The 24,589-nt window shown below is 39.2% G+C and overlaps 1 protein-coding gene across 2 annotated transcripts in view; it reads left to right on the forward strand.

The window, feature by feature from the left end:
- LOC134209873 (uncharacterized) overlaps positions 1–22,597 on the forward strand; it is a 45,571-nt gene extending 22,974 nt beyond the window's left edge. The window contains exons 8-10 of one of the 2 annotated variants that reach the window (XM_062685891.1): positions 20,230–20,519; positions 20,591–21,661; positions 21,898–22,038. In XM_062685891.1, the coding sequence (XP_062541875.1) occupies positions 20,230–20,519; positions 20,591–21,655 (1,355 nt within the window). In that variant the 3' untranslated portion in view covers positions 21,656–21,661; positions 21,898–22,038. Of the gene's footprint in view, positions 1–20,229; positions 20,520–20,590; positions 21,662–21,897 lie in introns of both variants that reach the window. The other variant, XM_062685892.1, reaches the window with a different exon arrangement.
- The last annotated feature ends 1,992 nt before the right edge of the window (positions 22,598–24,589 follow it).

Genomic DNA, 24,589 nt, shown 5'->3' on the forward strand with positions numbered 1-24,589 from the left:
TGTCCTATTATAGTAGTTCAAAACCATTCACAATGTTTGGGCTCCATTCAAAGGGATAGCCAAAACGACCAAGATATGATTTCGCGATTATGTTTTTCATCATTGTGAGAGCCTTAGAAATGGCCCTTGTAGAAATTGTGAAAAAGTTGCATTCCAAAAATGCGAAAAAAAAAAACATTGAATTGAATTGAAGTAATGACGGCTTTGGCAGGTTTTGTTCTATTATTGGCAGAGGGGTTTTTTATGACTGATTATGCTCAAATTTGGCCCAAACATTCTTTGCATATCAAAGAATATTGTGGCCAAATTTCATAAAATTCGGTCGACAAAAACCCCCCTGCCAATAAAAGAACAAAACCTGCCAAAGCCGTCTGTTCCCCTATCTTTATTTACGAGATTTTCGTAGATTTTGTAGCATGCCATCGTGGGTAGTGGGTAACATACCATCGAGAGTGTATACAGACATGATAGGTGAGAGATTTTCTCATTCTCTTTTAGATTCAAACCCTGGTCTTCACGCAAGAGTGCGATGGTTTGCAGGCTCGTGCTTCAACATACGCCCCAATCGTATAACCCAACGCATCAAGATCCGGACTGCTAGGGGGGCACAAATCTTTCCACCAAAATTTCATATTGTTCTTCAGCCATTGTTTGGGTCGATTTGGCGTGTGACATGGTGCTCCATCATGCTATAGAGCAACGTTTTGATCCTCCGAGAATTATGGCCTTCCCCCAGGGAAGCACTTGGTCCTTTAACCCTTAAAGGCGCAAGGCGATTTTTTTTAGAAATCGTCGGAAATATTGTTAACGTAAATACCATTAACATTAAAGGTATTTTAGGTTTGTTGTTTTAAAACAACATAGCGCATTTAAGGGTTAAAATACCGATAAACAATTCGGTATTGATTTTAACTTCAGCATCAATAAAAACAGGCGGCAGTTTCAAACCGTTGGGCGCCCCAAGCCAAACATCATGACACCAGCCGGATTGGTTTGGAATTTAAACTTCACTTTCTCCAGAACATCTACAATTTTCCTCTGTGAAATGAACCGGTCCGTGCGGCCGTTGGCGTCAGTATCTATACTGAAAAGCTTTCGCGTCGACAAAAACAAGACAATATTTTTTTTCCTTCTTCAACAAAGAAAGCATTCTTTTTGTACGAGTCACTCGTAGTTCCTATACCTCGTCCGTAAACAAGTGGTGTTTCACTCAAACTCTGGAAGGTACATGCAAGTATTCTTTGATGGTTCTCGCATGAATTTCTCAGAAATTTTGACTTCCTTGGCAAGTTTTCTGATGAAACGCACCAGGTTGCGAGCAATCCTTCCACTGCAGATTTGATCACGTTTGGCATACGTTAATGCGATCATCAAGCGTCCTGCGAAACGTGGGACGCCTGTCTGTATTGCGTCACTGGCTTGAAAATGGATCCTCAAAAAGTGCATTTCGCATAGATTTTGGCCCAAAAAAAATGGAAAAACATTTGTAAGGCTATATGAATTGTAATAAATTTGAAAAACGAAGTTGAAAAAGGCAGCGTCTGGTCACATTAGCATACGTGCAAAGCACGGACGTTCACTTTCCGGATTCTGCTGCTTAGACCCATCATGCAGAGATATTTTAAGGCGATAAAGTTATCCAAAAGATATCCAAAAGATATCCTACCACCACACAAAACTCATTCAGCGTCTTTTGCACGAGTCATAATCTATAGATTATAGATAATCTATAGTTATAACTTTTTATGGGTACATTTTTACAAGTTTGCAATACATCAATTACAATCTCTCGGGGCGGCAGTAAACATGAACAAATATACTTTTAACAGAAATTAGTAACTAGCTACTAGAACCCAATTTCAGAGTTTAAACATTTTCGCATTATTTGCTGCCGCACCCTGTATGTTAGTAGCTACATTACTACTCATACTAAAGCCTTTCTAAGTCAGTCATAAAAATTGCTTTTATTTTTTTATAGCCACGTGATTGAATATTTCTGAAAATTTGTCTTTTTTGACAGTGAAAAAAGTCTTTTGTAGCCGCTTGTTCCCGCTACTTTACATATACAGGTCGAACTCGATTATCCGGAGTTCGATTATCCTGAATTTTAGTCTCTTCGATTTTTTTTATTTTTATTTTAAAATTTCAATATTTCAATATACAATATGATTATTGAAACGATATGGGACGTATCAAGGTTGTTCAAGAGGGTTGAAAGGGGCTGTTTTCTATATTGAAATTTGACTATAGGCTTGTATGTCAGATCCATGAATTCAAATGAATATATTACTATCATATTCATACAAAATATGATTATATGAAGAAACATGAACGTAGCTGGAATGGTAGGGACTGAAGTAGGGGTGTTTTATATATTTAATCTTAATTCCATGAATAAACTATTTTCTCTAGAACATGTCCACAAACTTCTCGCTTCAAGTACTTTCCCATGGAAGTCTGTTTCCTCTTTTTTCTTCCATGTAATTTCTTGATCGATTGTCAATTAAGCTGTTGCATTTGAGACAACATCTTCAGATTTGCTATTTATATCAATCCAATGTGGTTCCTAAATTAATGAAGCAGTCACTCATTCGACACATGAAAGCGTAACCTCGCCGCCATAGTTTGGGTGCAAAACAAGGATGGCAGAATTCGCTCTTAATGTGTGTGTGTGTGTGTCATCCTCTATCCCTCACCCAGCTGGGGGTGTTGGTCAAGTAGTACTACGAATAATTTGATTATATCTCATGCTCCGTAATAGCCTATTCAGATTGGGCTATTTATGACTTTGTTAAGTGAGAGGGTATCCTAATTAATACGAGGTGTTCAGACTGCAGCAAGATAATATATCTTGACGTTTCCATGCTTCCTCATTTGCACGCTAATACAGGGTTGAATTCAAGGAGAGTTTTAAAAATTTATTTGCGAAATCAAGCATTTGTGTGGCGACAATCGAACATTTTTTTCTGAACAAAGTTTCTACGAAAAAAAATATAAAAAAAAATATGAAAAGGGATTTTCGAAGAATGTTTGAAGCTCTCATTAAGGATAATGAGCGAAGCTACATTCTTGGGTGTGCCGTTCTTCGGGGAATCAGACTATTCCTCAATTTATGTTTAAGTTTAAAAAGTATTTTGATTCTGTACTATGATCGAACGGAGATTTGATAGAAAAATTTAGATACTTTTGGGAATTCTCACAAATAAATAAAAAAAGGACGATTGGACCAATTTTCAAGAAATATTATCGAACTAAAATGTATTTCCACCAGTATCTCCATGTATGAAGGGCAACTCAGCAATTTATTTTTTTTTTCAAAAATGGAAACTGAACCATTGCGTTCTACTCGACAATCAATGATACAGCTTCTAACAAAATCGAATCGTGTCAATGTGATATAATTTAAACTGGATGTTGGATGAATATGTATAAATTATATGTATAAACCCATTCAAATCGTACAGTTGTCCCACGTGAAAAATGTTGAAATCCAAAGTATATTAAGCCATTCAAGGAGCAGAATTGAAACAATTTATGAAATCATGTTTATTCATCAAATATATTCGTTTTACAACCATTCCTACGTTTTAAATTGTCTTCCGCATTGGCCCTTGAACTTTGAAAATTTGTTCTATTAAATCTAGGTTTAAGTTAAATACTTCATGTTAATTCTAGAGATCATCTGTTTTTTAAACAATTCATGTTGAATAAGTGGAGAATAAATAATTATCATCATTATTTTTCATCATATAAAATGCTTTCCACAAAACCATCACAATCCGAGTTATTCTTCAGCGCTCAGAAGATTTCCATCTAACATGCATTCGACCCTGGTGCGACAGAAAGAGCATGACTGTCAACTACGAAACGAAATGAAAACAGAGAGAATTTTCTCTCTGGCAAAGAGAGCGTGACGCTTGTCAGTTTTGTTTTGTTGAATTTCTCCCTGCATCCCAGTTAGAACGAAAGCTCTCTCGTAATAATTGTTCGTAATAAATTCTTTTTAGAGGGTATCTTTTGACAGCGCAAAATGTATGGAATATTACGTAAATAATGACACCATAAAGCGTATTTACCCTGAAACGCCAATTATTATGTCATTAATGGCGTAATCTGAATAGGCTATAATGGTGCCCTTTTCGTTATGAAGACTAGTGCTGTAAAAAGGAATCACTGCTGAAGCAAGAAGGTTGTCTTCAGGGAGTGTAGGGGATGGGGATGCACTAGCTAGCCATAACAGGAACAGCAAAACATCACAAGGACGCCATTATTCGTACTGACTACTCAGGGAGTAGAAGGTCGAGAAGAGCCACCGCTGCCAACTAAAGCGTGAACCGGATACCTGGGACTCCCACAATATCCGCGGCAATAGTAGCAAACGATGCCCTGTACGTATTTAATTTGCAATATATGAAGTAACGAAAATATAATACAAATGAGGTATCAAAAATATAATACAATTAACACTCTAATTCCCAAGATCGCCTTTAGACTTATGTTTTAGTTTTCAAATAACTTTAATCCATAATTGATTTAGTTGACATTGAAGTCAATCGATGTGTATTTAAAAGTAACTTGAAGCCTAATCAAAAAATCATAGCAATTTTTATGAAATCTTTACTTTGTGAGTTGGTTTTATTTTTATATTTTAGTGTTCAAATTCGTATTACTTTGATTAGTGAAATATTTGTGGTTAGTATTCTTCTACAATTAATCCGATATCATAAAGAGCTAAAAAGATGCATAATACTCTTGGTATGATGGAAATTATGTCCAAGTATGAAAAACTATTGCAGCAAAATTCTTAAAATTCAATGAATTTGACAAAAAAGGAAGCAAAAATATGGTTTTGAGCGAATACGGACATTTTGGTCTTAGAGGGTTAAAGGAAATAATTGGAACTTTCTCACCAGATTCAAGCTTCCGTTGTATTCTTCTCCATCAACCAGCTGCGCAATTCAGCAGGATACGTCATCAACGACGACCACAGAAACGATTTTCCGGCGTTTTTCAATGGATGGTAGTATAAGTTAAGAAGTTCGTCCGGACGCGAAACACTATTCATATTTGTCACTTAGAGCGCAAAAAAAAACACAGGACGAAAAGCGGGCGAAAGAAAAAAAACCGTCTTCTTCCGTTATCACAACTTCTCACTTGAAATACTTTTTCACTAGGGGTTCGCCCTTCTGTACCTTTTTGAGTATAACTTCCAGTAAACCACAATTGCCGCGACGACATTCGGCCAAATCAAAGCCTATTTTAACTGGTATTAATACCGTTCACATTCGCACAACACGCAGGAACGCCTTTTTTATACTGCAAAACCTCTTTTTGCGCCCAAAACGGGGGAGCGTAAATGGAATCAGAGCGTAAAAAGAGGGAGCGTTATTTCGAATTTAGGGCGTAAAAAGAGGGAGCGTTATTTGGAATTTTGAGCGTAAAAAGAGGGAGCGCTATTTGGAATTTGGAGCGTAAAAAAAGTTTGCAAGCTTTTAGGTAAGCAAAATTTGATATTTAACTCACTTTTAGTCTTAAGATGTGTCTTTTACCAATTTTGGTATTAGGGTCGTCCAAATTATTTCCGTTACCATGGTCGTCCAATTGTGTGAATGCTGAGGCCTTAAGATGTTCTTGGTACGCCAAAAAATCAACAAGTCATGAGTGGTGCAGATCCTTGATAACGCACAGTAAGATGTTCATCATCGTTTTCACGTATTAAAAGTTTTACAAGAACCTCCTGGAGCTTGGACTTGGTGTTTTGTGATACATTGGATAGAACGTAACTATTGCATAGGTTCACGGACATCCAAGAAAACCCTGGAGTAGGCCTTAAGATCTACACGCGTAACCAGAAATCTTTCGCCTTGTTTCACAAATGGTACAACCCCTTTGTGGTACAAAGAATAGAATGCGTCCATTGCATGGGTTCACGGTCATCCAAGAAAACCCTGGAATAGGCCTTAAGATCTACACGCGTAACCAGAAATCTTTCGCCTTGTTTCAAAAATGGTACAACCCCTTTGTGGTACATAGAATAGAATGCGTTCATTGCATAGGTTCACGGACATCCAAGAAAACCCTGGAGTAGGCCTTAAGATCTACACGCGTAACCAGAAATCTTTCGCCTTGTTTCACAAATGGTACAACCCCTTTGTGGTACAAAGAATAGAATGCGTCCATTGCATAGGTTCACGGTCATCCAAGAAAACCCTGGAATAGGCCTAAAGATCTACATGCGTAACCAGAAATCTTTCGCCTTGTTTCACAAATGGTACAACCCCTTTGTGGTACAAAGAATAGAATGCGTCCATTGCATGGGTTCACGGTCATCCAAGAAAACCCTGGAATAGGCCTTAAGATCTACACGCGTAACCAGAAATCTTTCGCCTTGTTTCAAAAATGGTACAACCCCTTTGTGGTACATAGAATAGAAAGCGTTCATTGCATAGGTTCACGGTCATCCAAGAAAACCCTGGAGTAGGCCTTAAGATCTACACGCGTAACCAGAAATCTTTCGCCTTGTTTCAAAAATGGGACAACCCCTTTGTGGTACATAGAATAGAAAGCGGTTATTGCATAGGTTCACGGACATCCAAGAAAACTCTGGAGAAGGCCTTAAGATCTACACGCGTAACCAGAAATCTTTCGCCTTGTTTCACAAATAGTACAACCCCTTTGTGGTACAAAGAATAGAATGCGTCTATTGCATAGGTTCACGGTCATCCAAGAAAACCCTGCAGTAGGCCTTAAGATCTACACGCGTAACCAGAAATCTTTCGTATTGTTTCAAAAATGGTACAACCCCTTTGTGGTACATAGAATAGAATGCGTCCATTGCATAGGCTCACCGACATCCAAGAAAACCCTGGAGTAGGCCTTAAGATCTACACGCGTAACCAGAAATCTTTCGCCTTGTTTCACAAATGGTGTAACCCCTTTGTGGTACATAGAATAGAATGCGTCCATTGCATGGGTTCACGGTCATCCAAGAAAACCCTGGAATAGGCCTTAAGATCTACACGCGTAACCAGAAATCTTTCGCCTTGTTTCAAAAATGGTACAACCCCTTTGTGGTACATAGAATAGAATGCGTTCATTGCATAGGTTCACGGACATCCAAGAAAACCCTGGAGTAGGCCTTAAGATCTACACGCGTAACCAGAAATCTTTCGCCTTGTTTCACAAATGGTACAACCCCTTTGTGGTACAAAGAATAGAATGCGTCCATTGCATAGGTTCACGGTCATCCAAGAAAACCCTGGAATAGGCCTAAAAATCTACATGCGTAACCAGAAATCTTTCGCCTTGTTTCACAAATGGTACAACCCCTTTGTGGTACAAAGAATAGAATGCGTCCATTGCATGGGTTCACGGTCATCCAAGAAAACCTTGGAATAGGCCTTAAGATCTACACGCGTAACCAGAAATCTTTCGCCTTGTTTCAAAAATGGTACAACCCCTTTGTGGTACAAAGAATAGAATGCGTCCATTGCATAGGTTCACGGTCATCCAAGAAAACCCTGGAATAGGCCTTAAGATCTACACGCGTAAACAGAAATCTTTCGCCTTGTTTAAAAAATGGTACAACCCCTTTGTGGTACATAGAATAGAATGTGTCCATTGCATAGGTTCACGGTCACCCAAGAAAACCCTTGAGTAGGCCTTAAGATCTACACGCATAACCAGAAATCTTTCGCCTTGTTTCACAAATGGTACAACCTTTGTGGTACATAGAATAGAATGCGTCCATTGCATAGGTTCACGGTCATCCAAGAAAACCCTGGAATAGGCCTTAAGATCTACACGCGTAACCAGAAATCTTTCGCCTTGTTTCAAAAATGGTACAACCCCTTTGTGGTACATAGAATAGAATGCGTCCATTGCATAGGTTCACGGTCATCCAAGAAAACCCTGGAATAGGCCTTAAGATCTACACGCGTAACCAGAATTCTTTCGCCTTGTTTCACAAATGGTACAACCCCTTTGTGGTACATAGAATAGAATGCGTCCATTGCATAGGTTCACGGTCATCCAAGAAAACCCTGGAATAGGCCTTAAGATCTACACGCGTAACCAGAAATCTTTCGCCTTGTTTCAAAAATGGTACAACCCCTTTGTGGTACATAGAATATAATGCGTCCATTGCATAGGTTCACGGTCATCCAAGAAAACCCTGGAATAGGCCTTAAGATCTACACGCGTAACCAGAAATCTTTCGCCTTGTTTCGTAGATGGTTCAACCCCTTTGTGGTACATAGAATAGAATGCGTTCATTGCAAAGGTTCACGGTCATCCAAGAAAACCCTGGAATAGGCCTTAAGATCTACACGCGTAAACAGAAATCTTTCGCATTGTTTCAAAAATGGTACAACCCCTTTGTGGTACAAAGAATAGAATGCGTCTATTGCATAGGTTCATGGTCATCCAAGAAAACCCTGGAATAGGCCTTAAGATCTACATGCGTAACCAGAAATATTTCGCCTTGTTTCAAAAATGGTACATCCCCTTTGTGGTACATAGAATAGATCTACACGCGTAACCAGAAATCTTTCGCCTTGTTTCAAAAATGGTACAACCCCTTTGTGGTACATAGAATAGAATGCGTCCATTGCATAGGTTCACGGTCATCCAAGAAAACCCTGGAGTAGGCCTTAAGATCTACACGCGTAACCAGAAATCTTTCACCTTGTTTCAAAAATGGTACAACCCCTTTGTGGTACAAAGAATAGAATGCGTCCATTGCATAGGTTCATGGTCATCCAAGAAAACCCTGGAATAGGCCTAAAGATCTACATGCGTAACCAGAAATCTTTCGCCTTGTTTCAAAAATGGTACAACCCCTTTGTGGTACATAGACTAGAATGCGTCCATTGCAAAGATTCACGGTCATCCAAGAAAACCCTGGAATAGGCCTTAAGATCTACACGCGTAACCAGAAATCTTTCGCCTTGTTTCAAAAATGTCACAACCCCTTTGTGGTACATAGAATAGAATGCGTCCATTGAAAAGGTTCACGGTCATCCAAGAAAACCCTGGAATAGGCCTTAAGATCTACACGCGTAACCAGTGCTCTTTCGGCTTGTTTCAAAAGCGGTACAACCCCCTTGTGGCACATATAATTGAATGCGCCCATTGCATAGGTTCATGGTCATCCAAGAAAACCTTAGAAAGGGCCTCAAGATCTACAGGCGTAATCAAAAACCCTTCAGCTTGTTTTGAAAGTGGTACAACCCCTTTGTGGTACATAGAATAGAATGCGTCCATTGCATAGGTTCATGGTCACCCAAGAAAACCCTGGATAAGGACCTTAAGATCTACACGCGTAATCTAAAATCTTTCGGCTTGTTTTGAAAGTGGTGCAACCCCTTAGAAAAAGGCCTTAAAATCTACACGCTTAACCAAAAATCTTTCGCCTTGTTTCAAAAGTGGTGCAAGCTCGTTGTGGTACATAAAATATAATGCGTCCATTGCATAGGTTCATGGTCATCCAAAAAAAAACTCTTGAAAAGGCCTTAAGATTTACACGCGTAACCAGAAATCTTGCGGCTTGTTTCAAAAGTGGTAAAACCCCTTTGTGGTCCATAGAATAAAATGTATCCATGGCATATGCTAATGGCCATCCTAGAAATTTATGGAGTTATACTTCTAGGCTTACACCAATAACTAGTTGGTCTTTAACCTGATATAAATACGGTACATGGTCTATGCAATATTAGCCCGTTTTTTTTCTTACGTTTCCGGCGTGAAGTTGTCTCGTTCCAATTTATTCACTTTTTGCATTTCCAAGGAATAAACAGTTACGTACGTGATATGAATGAATTTTGTATGCTACCTGGAACCCATGACAACAAGAACTACTTGGAATGCAAATATTTCAAAATGAAGTTACACACCGTGTTTGTTCTTCAATAACTGCCTGAAGCTAATGACAACAACTTTAACTACTTGGGATGCACACATTCCAACAGATGGAGTTGCGCAACTTGATTTTTTTTTCAATTAATGGTTCCATCGTGGAGGGTAACCAGTAGACCTTGACTCTGAGGAGTTCGTAGATTACTTTAAACCCATGACAATAACAAGCAGTACATGGAATGCGAAAATATATAGTTCATTTTCATTTATTTAGTCTACATCTAAACAGATAACACTGAATCAACAATTTGACGCCACAATACACGGTTCGAGGCCGCATCATTTTGTCATCATAGTCATTTTGCACTTGATCTGCCCATCTCGCTCGCTGCGCTCCACGCAATCTCGTACCTGCCGGATCGAAAGCGAACACCATCTTTGCAGGGTTGCTGTTCGGCATTCTTGCAACATGTCCTGCCCAACGTACCCTTCCGGCTTTAGCTACCTTCTGGATACTGGGTTCGCCGTAGAGCTGAACGAGCTCGTGCTTCATTCTTCGCCGCCACACACCGTCTTCTTGCACACCGCCAAAGATGGTCCTAAGCACCCATCTCTCGAATACTCCGAGTGCTTGTAAGTCCTCCTCGAGCATTGTCCATGTTTCATGTCCGTAAGGACAACCGGTCTTATTAGCGTCTTGTACATGACACATTTGGTGCGGTTGCGAATCTTTTTTGACCGCAGTTTCTTCTGGAGCCCGTAGTAGGCCCGACTTCCACAGATGATGCGCCTTCGTATTTCACGACTAACATTGTTATCAGCCGTTAGCAAGGATCTGAGGTAGACGAATTCCTCGACCACCTCGAAGGTATCCTCGTCTATCGTAACACTTATATACAGTATTGACCCGATTTTGTCATCTCTCCTACTCTGATTTTGTCGACCCCGCATTTTTGTCGTTTTTATTATTTTCAAATAATACCGCAAACTACAATGATTTTCGTGAAATAACGTTCACCGCCTGTGGTTTATTATGAATTAATTCAGAGAATCTGTCAAGAATTTTGTAAGCCTCTTCGACAAGAAATTACGGATTTCGTTCACGTATTTTGCCTTTCCAAGGCATAAACTGATTCATATTAGCGAAACAAACAAAAAAAATAAATAAAAATTGTTCCTATTTTGTTACATTGTCTATTTCATCACCCAGAATTCACTAGGAATGATAAAACTGGGATATTACTGTATCAAGAAGAGGCCACAAAAAGTGTTCAACGCTCAATAACTGCGTCCATTACGGAGCCCACGACCACAAAAAGAATTACTTTTAAGACAAACATAGACCAAGAAGGGGTCACACAACTTGTTTATTTTCAAATAACTGCCCACATTAAGGAGATTGACCTCGACCTTGACCGACTTTGACTCTATGTTCGTAGACTACCAGGAACTCACGACAACAACAAGAACTACTTTAAATACACACATATATAAGGAAGGGGTCACACAACTTGTTTATTCTTCAATAACTGCCTCCATTTCGGAAGTTGATCCACAGACCTTGACTCTTGGAGTTTGTAGACTACCTGGATACCACAGCAGCAAAAAGAACTATTTGGAATACAAACATATACCTAGGAGGGGGCCACACAACCTGTTTATTCTTCACGAACTGCCTCCATTACTGAGGATGATCAACATACCTTGACTCTATGGAGTTCGTAGACTCCCTGGAACCAATGACAGCAACAAGAGCTACTTGGAATGCAAACATATAACAAGAAGGGGTCACACAACTTGTGCACTTTTCGATAACTGTCTCTATTACGGAAGTTGATCCGTAATATTTGACTCTATGGAGTTCGTAGACTACCTGTAGCTCACGACAACAACAAGAACTGCATGAAATACGAGCATATACCTAGAAGAGGTCCCCCAACTTTTTTATTCTTTAATATCTGTCTCCATTACTGAGGTTTATCCACAGACCTTGACTCTATGGAGTTAGTAGACTACCTGGAGCCTACGACAACAATGAGAACTACTTGGAATACATACATATACCAAGAAGGGGTTACACAACTTGTTTATTCTCCAATAACTGTCTCCGTTACGGGGGTTGATCCACAGACCATGACTCTATGGAGTTCGTAGACTACCTGGCATCAATGACAGCATCAAGATCTACTTGAAATACAAATATATACCTAGAAGGGGTCGCACAACTTGTTTATTCTTCAATAACTGCCTTCATTACGGAGGTTGATCCACAGACCTTGACTCTATGGAGTTCGTAGACTACCTGGCATCAATGACAACATCAAGATCTACTTGAAATACAAATATATACCCAGAAGGGGTCGCACAACTTGTTTATTCTTCAATAACTGCCTCCATTACGGAGGTTGATCCACAGACCTTGACTCTGTGGAATTCGTAGACTACCTGGAGCCTACGACAACAACGAGAACTACTTGGAATACAAACATATACCAAGAAGGGGTTACACAACTTGTTTATTCTCCAATAACTGTCTCCGTTACGGGGGTTGATCCACAGACCATGACTCTATGGAGTTCGTAGACTACCTGGCATCAATGACAACATCAAGATCTACTTGAATTACAAATATAAACCTAGAAGGGGTCGCACAACTTGTTTATTTTTCAATAACTGCCTCCATTATGGAGGTTGAACCACAGACCTTGACTCTGTGGAGTTCGTAGACTTCCTGGAGCCCACGACAACAACAAAAACTACTTGAAATACAAACATATACCAAGAAGGGGTTACACAACTTGTTTATTCTCCAATAACTGTCTCCGTTACGGAGGTTGATCCACAGACCTTGACTCGATTGAGTTGATAAACTTCATGGAGCCCACGACAACAACAAAAACTACAAGGAACACAAACATATACAAAGAAGGGGTCACACAACTTGTTTATTCTTCAATAACTGCCTCCATTACGGAGGTTGATCCACAGACTTTTACTCTATGGAGTTCGTAGACTACCTGGCATCAAGGACAACATCAAGATCTACTGAATTACAAATATGTACCTAGAAGGGGTCGCACAACTTGTTTATTATTCAATAACTGCCTTCATTACGGAGGTTGAACCACAGACCTTTACTCTGTGGAGTTCGTAGACTTCCTGGAGCCCACGACAACAACAAGAACTACTTGAAATTCAAACATATACCAAGAAGGGGTTACACAACTTGTGTATTCTCCAATAACTGTCTCCGTTACGGAGGTTGATCCACAGACCTTGACTCTATGGAGTTGGTAAACTTCCTGGAGCCCACGAAAACAACAAACACTACAAGGAATACAAACATATACCAAGAAGGGGTTACACAACTTGTTTATGCTTCAATAACTGCCTCCATCACGGAGGTTGATCCACAGTCCTTGACTCTATTGAGTTCGTAGAGTACCTGGCATCAATGACAACATTAAGATCTACTTGAAATACAAATATATACCTAGAAGGGGTCGCACAACTTGTTTATTTTTCAATAACTGCCTCCATTATGGATGTTGATCTACAGACCTTGACTCTATGGAGTTCGTAGACTCCCTGGAACCAATGACAACAACAAGAACTACTTGGAATCCAAACATATACTAAGAAAGGATCACACAACTTGTTTATTTTTCAATAACTGCTTCCATTACGGAGGTTGATCCACAGACCTTGATTCTATGGAGTTGGTAAACTTCCTGGAGCCCACGACAACAACAAGAACTACAAGGAATACAAACATATACCAAGAAGGGGTTACACAACTTGTTTATTCTCCAATAACTGTCTCCGTTACGTAGGTTGATCCACAGACCATGACTCTATGGAGTTCGTAGACTACCTGGCATCAATGACAACATCAAGATCTACTTGAAATACAAATATATACCTAGAAGGGGTTACACAACTTGTTTATTCTTCAATAACTGCCTCCATTACGGAGGTTGATCCACAGACCTTGACTCTATGGAGTTCGTAGACTACCTGGCATCAATGACAACATCAAGATCTACTTGAAATACAAATATATACCTAGAAGGGGTCGCACAATTTGTTTATTCTTCAATAACTGCCTCCATTACGGAGGTTGATCCACAGACCTTGACTCTGTGGAGTTCGTAGACTTCCTGGAGCCCACGACAACAACAAGAACTACTTGGAATACAAACATATACCAAGAAGGGGTCACACAACTTGTTTATTCTTAAATAACTGTCTCCATTACGAAGGTTGATCAACAGATCTTGACTGTGTGGAGTTCGTAGATCATGACAACAGCTAATACCACTGCGCACGCAAGCCTTTATTCTGTTTCTAGAACATCCGCAGTACTTAGAGCATCTAAACCAACCTCCGAAACTAATTCAAATTTGCCTCATATAAATGATTGAAACTTTTTTTACGCTCCTATAGGGCGTAAAAAGAGGGAGCGTTATTTCGAATTTGGAGCGTAAAAAGAGGGAGAGCAAAAAGAGAGAGCGTAAAAGGAGGGAGCGTAAAAGGAGGGAGCGTAAAAATAGGTTTTACAGTATAAACTAAACTCAACTCGCGTCTTTTAAATCAAATTCATTAAAATTCAAAAAATTGAGACAGGAAAAACAAATTAAGCCAACAGAATTCGCAGAATTCGCTCTTAATATATATTAACAACAATAGACATGAAGCCTAAAGTTTTTTCGATCATAACAAAACAAGAAAAAAATTGCTCATCACCTGATACTAATGCGAAAAACCCAGATCAATCTACCTAGCGCTGGTGGTGCGCATATTAAAATAGGAAAAACACATAAGAGAGGTCGAAATAACACTTTAGAGGGATAGATTTTACTTTTTCCATCAATTTATATGCATTTGCGGTTATTTGAATGCATTGCTAAAAACTTTGAAAAAAAATTTTTTTTCGTTTTTGAAATTTTTTTTATTTAAGGGGACCCTTGGCAGAAAAGCAATGTTTTTTTCAATAACTTTGGAACGCAATGACTGATCGGGCCAATTTTCAATAGGAAACAACTAGACCGCAATCCGCGTCGACTGCAACTTGTTGCGAGCAAATTAAATAATGCTAAGTACCAAAAAGTGTGTCTCACATTTTTGTACACACACACATACACATACAGAGACATATTTCCCCCAACGACGCACAGAAGGTCCAATCTTCAAAAAGACGGTCAAAACCATTTTTTCAAAATGATCCAAATTGATAATTTGAGTCATGGGATGTTAGTAGAATACTTGACGATGATGTAAACATAGTTTCAAGTCATTTTATTCTAGTGGATCTTACCTTTACAGTCAATACAAGTTGAGCATGTTGCTTGCTGCTTCATTATGATGGCCACAACGTATACATCGCCCAAACCTATTATATTTGGCACCATTACAAAGTGTAGCCCTAAAACTAATAAAGCCACGCTTAAACGTTCGTAAATTATTTTTGATCGCGCAAAAAGTACTCGGTCTTCATTATGTATAAAATTATTATTGTATTATCTTCTTGCTGTATTAATTGTAAAATTCAAAAGGGTACCCATCGGTACCCATCAATGAAATTCACACTGAAGCTTTATTTTTTTGTCAGGAATCCAATCCTGAAGAAATTAGGTTCCGCCACCCTCCGCCGCTCAGTTATTTCGGTTTTACTGACGGTAGTCCTTTCGGTCTTGCCAATCAATTTTGATAAGTGCAGCAACGCACAATTTGTTTTCACTTCTCATTTGCCCCAATGCAATGGTGTGACATCAGCTTAAAATTGTCTAGGGGTCGTACACTTATTACGTGAGCATTTTTTCTGTGGTTTTCGACGCCCCCTCCGTCATGTAAGATTTCTTTCATACAAATGTTTTTTTATTTACATGGTCCGTAAGAAAACGATAGAAGCCAGCCCCCCTCCCCCATAAGTGCTTACGTAATATGTGTGCGCCCCCTAGCACCATTTGTTCTTGTCTCACGCATACTTTTGTTGAGGAAATCCCACGTGATCATTAGTTCTTACAGGCTCCTGCGCTCTGAGATTTTGAAAATATTGATAATGAAAGTAGGATAAACTATCAAGTCATGTTATGTCTAGTCGCAATAGACAATTTCTGGAGAGGATTTTATTTTATCCCTTACTTTTAATTTTTCAAACTTACTCTGTAAAAATATCATGAGTTTTTCACATGAATCGTAATATTAAGTAACAATTTGGGCCTCTACGTAGAGTGGCCCAGAATAGTATGGGCAGAAAAAAAAGTCGTCGGATTCTACAGGGCACCCTCCAGGATTTTGCCTTTAGGTACGAAAATCATCCTCTGAAAATTTCAGCCTGATCGGTTATTGCATAAGCTGGCGCAATTGATTTGAAGTTAATATGGGGGTTTCAGCCGAAATATATGAGAAAATACACCTCTGTTACTACTTCGTACAGGAAATTTGATGGAAGAGCCCGATTGAGCCCAGATTTGCAAGAAATGAAGTTAACATGCCCATAAACAATTCGACATAAAATTCGACTATTCCTAAATAAACTCTAAATCAGTTTCGGGCTGATTTACTTGAAGTTGGGTTGAGCACTTTAAAATTCATTAATTGCCACGAAAACATACGCATGCAATCAAAGGTGCCTGCGAAGCGTGATTTCGCGCCACCACATAAGTAACTGCACGCGCGCCACAACACATATCGCAGCTACCTTCGATTACATGCGCTTGTTTTCAAGGCAATTAATGCATTTCAAAGTGCTTAACCTTTTGTCTGTGCTCTGGGGTCAATATGACCCCAGGCCACTTTGAGTGGCTGCCATTTTTTTAATTTTCAACCGATTCTCCTAATTTTTGGTAGTTTGGTAAAACTCACCGAGATCTGTCTCCTAGGTGCAAATTCACTTCAAAAATCTTGAACATATTCGCTACAGTGTACTTTTTTCAAAAAACTTACGTTGTCTGTGCTCTGGGGTCAAATTGACCCCAAATTGAAATTGCTATAACTTTTTTAATGCTTGGCCAATTTTGGATTTTTGGGGCTGTTTCGAAAGACAATTTAATCATCTTTCAGGTCGTTATTAAAGATTGACTATAGGTAGGCGGGTACATCGCGGGGAGGGGTATTCGTCAAAAGGGTACAAAAATAGTGATTTTTCATGCTTATTTTACTTATATCTGAAAGCCCTACCATTTTAAACTGCACCTTTTCAAAAGGTTATACAGGAAGGCGTGTGATATGAGGCATTGATTAGTTTAGAGCTTGGTCGCTAGGTGGCGGAACATTTGAATTCATTAATTTAGACTACTCAAGTAATTCCGATATATGGAATTTTCCTCATTGTTAATATTCTTATCGCACAAATTTGAAATTTGTAAAGATGGCCTCTTTAATAAAGTTCGTCTGGTGGGAATGGACTGTCATGTGACGGAATGAATAATTAGGAAATTTACAAATTGGCGGCGCTAGCGGACTTGCAATATTCTTGCATATATGAAATATTGCTTTAGCTTGAGATCGCTCATACCTACACTCAAGTTGTATTCGGCAACATTGTTCAGGATGTCTAGCACTACAAAGCGGTGCTCAATATAATGAGTACGTCTTCCAATTTTTGAATTTGTGCGATAAGAATATTTACACTGAGGAGAATTCTATATATCGGAATATCTTAAGTAGTCCAAAATAATGAATTCAAATATACCACCACCTGGCGGCCGAGTTCTAAACTTATCAATACCTCATGCCAGAGCACATGCCTTCCTGCATAACCTTTCTAAAAAAGGTGCAGTTCAAAATGGGTAGGATTTTCGGGTATAAGTAAAATAATCATGAAAAATCACTGGTTTTATACCCTTGTTCACTAAAACCCCTCCCCGCCCACCAATAGTCAATCTTTGGTAACGACCTGAAAGATGATTAATTTATCTTTCGAAACAGCCCCAAAAATCCAAAATTGGCCAAACATTAAAAAAGTTATAGCAATTTCAATTTGGGGTCAATTTGACCCCAGAGCACAGACAACGTAAGTTTTTTTGAGCACAGACAGAAGGTTAATCAAACTCCAAATAAATCAGCCTGATTAGAATTTATTTAGTAATAGTAGAATTGTCGAATTGTTCATTGGCATGTTAACTTCATTTCCTGCAAATCTGGGCTCAATCGGGCTTTTCCATCTAATTTCCTGTACGAAATAGTAACAGAGGTGTATTTCCCATATATTTCGGCTGATACCCATATTAACTTCAAATCAATTGCGCCAGCTTATGCAATAACCGATCAGGCTGAAATTTTCAGAGAATGGTTTTCTTACCCAAAGGCAAAATCCTGGAGGGTGCCCCGTAGAATCGGACGACTTTTTGTATCCTGGGCCAGTCTACTCTACAGCTTTACTTCGTTTAGGGACGAAACAAAACCTATTCCAAATGTTTACAATTTCTAACAATAAAATAAATTTTTCGTTAGCACTGCGGCTAGGCGGCTGGAGTCGGTAATTAAATACCTGTTGAAATGCTCATAGAAAAAGAACACCACATTGATATTTGATGGGGCACCACTTGGTGCAAGCACTTTGTCTTAGAGCACTATAGCGTGCTTGCGACGACTGGTGCCCCATCTCTCGCTCCGATAGTTGTACTTTAGCTTACGGGTCGTTGATGCCGAGAAGATGAACCATCTATTCAATGAAAAATCACAATATGTGGCCTGCTAGACCATTTTATAATTTGATAATTGTGATAATTTTACAAAATACCTCCCATTTATTTCGCACAATAGTCATCATTTTTCAAACATTTATTTCACATTTATTTTTTATTTTACATTTTATTTGATCCAATTATAGAAAATAAAAATGTAGATTCTGAACATTCACTCTTTGTTACTACACCACTGAGCCGAAGTGATTCTTTCCACTTGAACAAAACGGTATCATCATATAAACACCTACCTGAAAATAATCACAGTTCTCAATACAATCATTGCATGAAGCTGTTAATCACCACACAATAATTCTAAACTCACGCCTTTCTTTTTTTGTTCTATTTGTTCGTTTCACTAGAACATATAGACATATTAGAATACATTAAAAATGTTATTTATAATTCTCTCGATTTCTAAAAGTGAAAAAAATATAATTTTTAAGTTTTTGGAAGGAATTTGGATGAGTGAATATATCCTTGAAACAAAAAAAAATATTGAAAATAATACCATCTGGCATCATGTTGTCGTAGAACGTGTATATTTTTGTATACGTCGCATTTTCTACCGTCCTGAGAGAGAATGAGAGTAAGATGTTGATAGATTGAATGAAGATTTGCTTAGGCCGGGAGCTAGTTTGAAGTGTACCGGAAATGCAATCGCTATGACTGAAATGAGTGCTGCACCTAGTTAAACCTAGTTGCATATGCAGCTTATTTCTTAGAACGTTTCAACATGCCTAAAAGTATGTTTGAAAATGTGTAAAATGGGAATTACTACTGGCACACTTATCGTATCGGAGAAAATATCATTCAGCACCTAAAATTCAGGCACGACACACCGTTTCTGCATCGATTATTTTTAGTTGATAATGAAATTTTCTGTTTTTACATAAACTGTTTTTATTTAAATGATTTTGATGAGACTAAATGTATTTTATTAAATTGTGTGATCATTGGAATAAAGGTTATTTAGTAGAATTTAAGAATTTTGTTTAATATAAAAAAAAATATGCGCGAGCATCAAGATTGAGTGGTATTGAAAGGGTTTTGAATGATGCCCTGTTACATTAGTTTTCATATGAATTTCGAATGGTTTTCGAAAATCGTGCTGATTTCTGTTAGATTGCGTTCTGGAAGTCCGTATCGAATTGCCCTTCAAAACTTTGCAAGTATGGACCAACTGTTATTAACTGCGAGGTTTCTAAGCCAAGTTACTTTTTTTTGGATTTTTTTGATGATGATACGATGATACTTTTATGTTCAAGGAAGTCGAGAAAATTTCAAACCCGACGCCTTAGACCGGACCGGGAATTTAAGGCATCAGCCACCACAGCATGGACTTGCTTTGTAGCCGCCCATTTCACCGAACGGCTAATTAAGGCCCCGATAAAGCTTTAAATGTAGTAAAATTCAAATACTCTTGTAGTAATAAAACTCAAAATGCTGCTTGGGATGTTTATTATTACATTGTGAAGTCGTATCTTGCGTTGAGTTATGTGCTTAATATTAGGTCGACTTCATAGTTGAGATAGAAATATGCATATCTGACAAGGTACAAACAAGTAGTGGAATAAATGGAGCGGTTTCACTACTTATCGGCTATCATGAGCGTTAGAAAACAATGATGGATATTATTCAGACAAAACAAATTCAGTTACAAGCTACATTCACTATCTTACAGCATCTAAGCCGGCGGATAACTTCACGATTGTAGAAATTATGGATGGTGCTGAAGCATTTCTGTACTCATTACCCTCAAAATGGGTGCACAAAAATGGTTGGAACCATGTTGGTCCCGATATCTATTCGAAAAGCTCAGAAGGAACGGATCTTAGCTTTTGGCCAAATACACCAGCTGGTTATCGACTGCTTGAGCGATCGAAGGAAGACCCCAATGCGACCCTCGTACGAGATTGCCTGGCTCCATGTCGATGCAAGATCAAGAAATCAAATTTTACGACCTATGAAGAGGTATGATGAGGGCAATGGTGTAGGTTAGAGCAGCACGATTTTGATGCTAAAGGATTGTTGTTCCATTCCAGGCATGTCTAGAACAACAGATGATGGAGATGGACAACTCAGTAGAAAAACACGACCTTCACCAACAAGAGCACCAACATAAATTGAAATCATTCGAAGTTGCAAACATGTCTAATGAGAATGATACAGAAAAGTTAAATCTTCTACAAGCAATTGATGTCATCTCTCGAAAAGAATCCGCCAGCGCTCAAGTTTCGCTTACATCATCACTCGAATCGACCGTTAATGCGCTTCAAGCGAAAGTAAGTCAGATCTCTGCCGAATTCGATGCTTTCAAAGCGCTGGTTAAGGCCGAACTGGCTGCGTCGTTCCAAAAAAGAACACACTCAGAACCTGAAAGGGTTGCAACCCAAGCGCCACAGCAAACAATTACCATGCCACCAGCTCCAAGCATAGCCTCTTCCATTATTCCCACTGTTCAAAACCCGACTATTCCCATAGTGCCGGTGCTGCCCGTCAATAGGAATACCACAGAAGGTCAACAAGCTGTACCTCCGTTAGTACCCGTTAAAAATCTGGAAGATTTGGAAGCATTGCAAGAACGGGCACGGGATGAACGGTTCGTAGAGTCCGTCGTACACTCCCTGGGAATAGTCCACGGCCAAGGGCGATCCGTTGGCAACGGGTGGACCGTTAGTCTGCAAACTGTGGACTACTTCTTCGATAGGGCGTTTTTGCTACGATGTTCCTGGACCGGCAGTGGTCGTAACAAAGAAAAGGACGGAGCGAGGATTAGCAAAATTGCATTCCACAAGTACGATAAGGTGATAGGCCTATTCTACCGAGTGATCGTCTACTCGGACCCGATGTTCACGTTCAACGACTGCATGAAATTTCTGCACCGCTGTATACGGAATGCGAAGGCACGGGCAGCCGAATCCAAACGGATGCGACTGTCGGTGGCGCGCAATCGCAAGAAACGAAGCGATGGCATCGACGGCTTCGGTCAGATGCTTCAAATGGATACGAGCCATCTGGAGCAACCGGAAGAGTATTACTATCAAGTGGAACCGCTGGTGAAGGACGAATACGTCGAAGATAATGCCAGTCGGTTCGATGATCTGTAGATGGCTGTAAGTTTTAAATCAAAATAAATCAGGATTTCCATTGGGTGGCATATTACTTCGTAAAACTTGTGAGATTTTTTTTTATATATTTGATCCGCCGGCTTTTTTCAAAAGTTTTATAGTTTAAACTAAATATGCCTTTCCGATTAAAGTCGACATTCTACCACCTTATTGAGCTGTTATTTATACACATATTTAATTAATTAGAATTCACTGACCTTATTTTTTTTCCTTTATTTCAGACCAAGATGACATTCTTACATCCTGTCTCATCTTGATGCCACTATTGTTCAAGCTCATGGTACGCAACAAAAAGTACTGGAATCCAACCCGCATGGACGTGTGCCACAACTTTATCATATATGCCACCGATTTCAAGCAGATTGTTGAAATCCTGAAACAACGCGAAGAACTGCTGACCCGCTGTGAGCTGCGTATCAATCCGGTGGTGGTCGCCATCGGCCCCACCATTGCCAACATCGAGAGCAGCTACATCGTCGTCGAAAGCGTTTACTATCCGATGGAGTCGCTACAGGATGCCGTGGAGACGTGTGTAAAAGTTTGCACCGCCATGAACTTGCGGTACTTGGATGAGGTGGCGTCCCCGTGGATGATGGTGCAACGATTTGTGATGAAGCTGGAACTACCCAAAGATGTCATCTCGACCAAGGTGTTTGCGGTGTTGGAGAATTTGGGCCTGCCAATGCGGTAAGATCGTAACGAGGCCTATCGTTATAAATAAGTTTGAATTTAAAAATAGCAGTCGCATTCAGAGTGATTGAAGTTTAAGTTTTTGACTGTCTTTAAATTCCAATGGATTAGTAATTAAGTTTTTGAGTTAATGCGGCTTACCAGAAAGGTTTTAAAATCAGAACCGGAAATATTTTATTCAACATACCAGAAAAAATCGTAGAATTGAATAAATCAGAATATAATAAACTATTGAGATCTTTTTTTGCCTTTCTCGTATACTAAGTATACGGTAAAGGCTATATGATCGCTCCAAAAACAAACTTTTTATAGAAGGCCCGGAGACCCATAGTGTTATATACCAATCGACTCAGTTCGACGAATCGAGGTGATGTCTGTGTGTGTGTGTGTGTGTGTGTGTGTATGTGTGTGTGTATGTGTGTGTGTGTGTGTGTGCGCAAAACTACTCAAAAAATGTCACTCATTTTTCGGGCACTTATCCTTAACCGATTTGCTCGCAACAAGTTGCATTCGACGCAGAATCCTGTCCCATTGTTTCCTATTTGAAATTGGCCAGATCGGACTATGGGATCAGAAGTTATGGCCAAAATACAAATTCATACGAAAAAATCGCGTAAAAAATGTCACTCATTTTTCGGGCACTTATCCTCAACCGGTTTGCTCGCAACAAGTTGCATTCGACGCAGAATCCTGTCCCATTGTTTCCTATTTGAAATTGGCCAGATCGGACTATGGGATCAGAAGTTATGGCCAAAATACAAATTCATACGAAAAAATCGCGTAAAAAATGTCACTCATTTTTCGGGCACTTATCCTCAAACGATTTGCTCGCATTAAGTTGCATTCGATGCATAATCCTGTCCCATTGTTTCCTATTTGAAATTGGCCAGATCGAACCATGGGATCAGAAGTTATGGCCAAAATACAAATTCATACGAAAAAATCGCGTAAAAAATGTCACTCATTTTTCGGGCACTTATCCTCAACCGATTTGCTCTCAACAAGTTGCATTCGACGCAGAATCCTGTCCCATTGTTTCTTATTTGAAATTGGCCAGATCGGACTATGAGATCAGAAGTTATGGCCAAAATATAAATTCATACGAAAAAATCGCGTAAAAAATGTCACTCATTTTTCGGGAACTTATTCTCAACCGATTTGCTCGCAACACGTTGCATTCGACGCAGAATCCTGTCCCATTGTTTCCTATTTGAAATTGGTCAGATCGAACTATTGGATCAGAAGTTATGGCCGAAATACAAATTCATTCGAAAAAATCGCGTAAAAATGTCACTCATTTTTCGAGCACTTATCCTCAACCGATTTGCTCGCAACAAGTTGCATTCGACGCAGAATCCTGTCCCATTGTTTCCTATTTGAAATTGGTCAGATCGGACTATGGGATCAGAAGTTATGGCCAAAATACAAATTCATACGAAAAAATCGCGTAAAAAATGTCACTCATTTTTCGGGAACTTATTCTCAACCGATTTGCTCGCAACAAGTTGCATTCGATGCAGAATCCTGCCCCATTGTCTCCTATTTGAAATTGGCCAGATCGGACTATGGGATCAGAAGTTATGGCCAAAATACAAATTCATACGAAAAAATCGCGTAAAAAATGTCACTCATTTTTCAGGCACTTTTCCTCAACCGATTTGCTCGCATTTGCATTCGACGCAGAATGTCTCATATTTTCTTATTGAAAATTAGCCAGATCGGACTATGGGCTTAGATGTTATGGTCAAATTACTATTTATTGTGAAAAAGAGTTCAAAAAAGTCTAGCTCACTTTTTTAGCACTTAGACTTCATCTATTCCCCAAGCAACACAAGTTCAACAAATCTGGTTGCAGTAACCATATTGTGACTGAATCCGGTCATATATAAGTTACTGTGATTGATGTGCAACATGTGTGCTTCTCAGGTCGCTCGCAACAGATTGCATTCGACGCAGAATCTTGTCCCATTGTTTCCTATAGAAACTTGGCCGGATCGTACAATTGGGTCAAAAGTTATGGCGAAAATACTAATTTTAAAACTACAAAATAAAATGCCATTTTTTGCTCTTATGCTCATGCTCATGCTATTTGATTGCAACAAATTGCGTTTGGCGAGAATTTTTTTATGCATATAAACAAATATGAAAAATAAGACCAATCCACATATTGGTGTTATTTGAGATTTTTCCAAACCTTTTGAACCAAGGGCCTCATACGCCTGT

This window comes from Armigeres subalbatus, chromosome 2 (genome assembly GCF_024139115.2).
Source record: "Armigeres subalbatus isolate Guangzhou_Male chromosome 2, GZ_Asu_2, whole genome shotgun sequence".
Taxonomy (NCBI): domain Eukaryota; kingdom Metazoa; phylum Arthropoda; class Insecta; order Diptera; family Culicidae; genus Armigeres; species Armigeres subalbatus.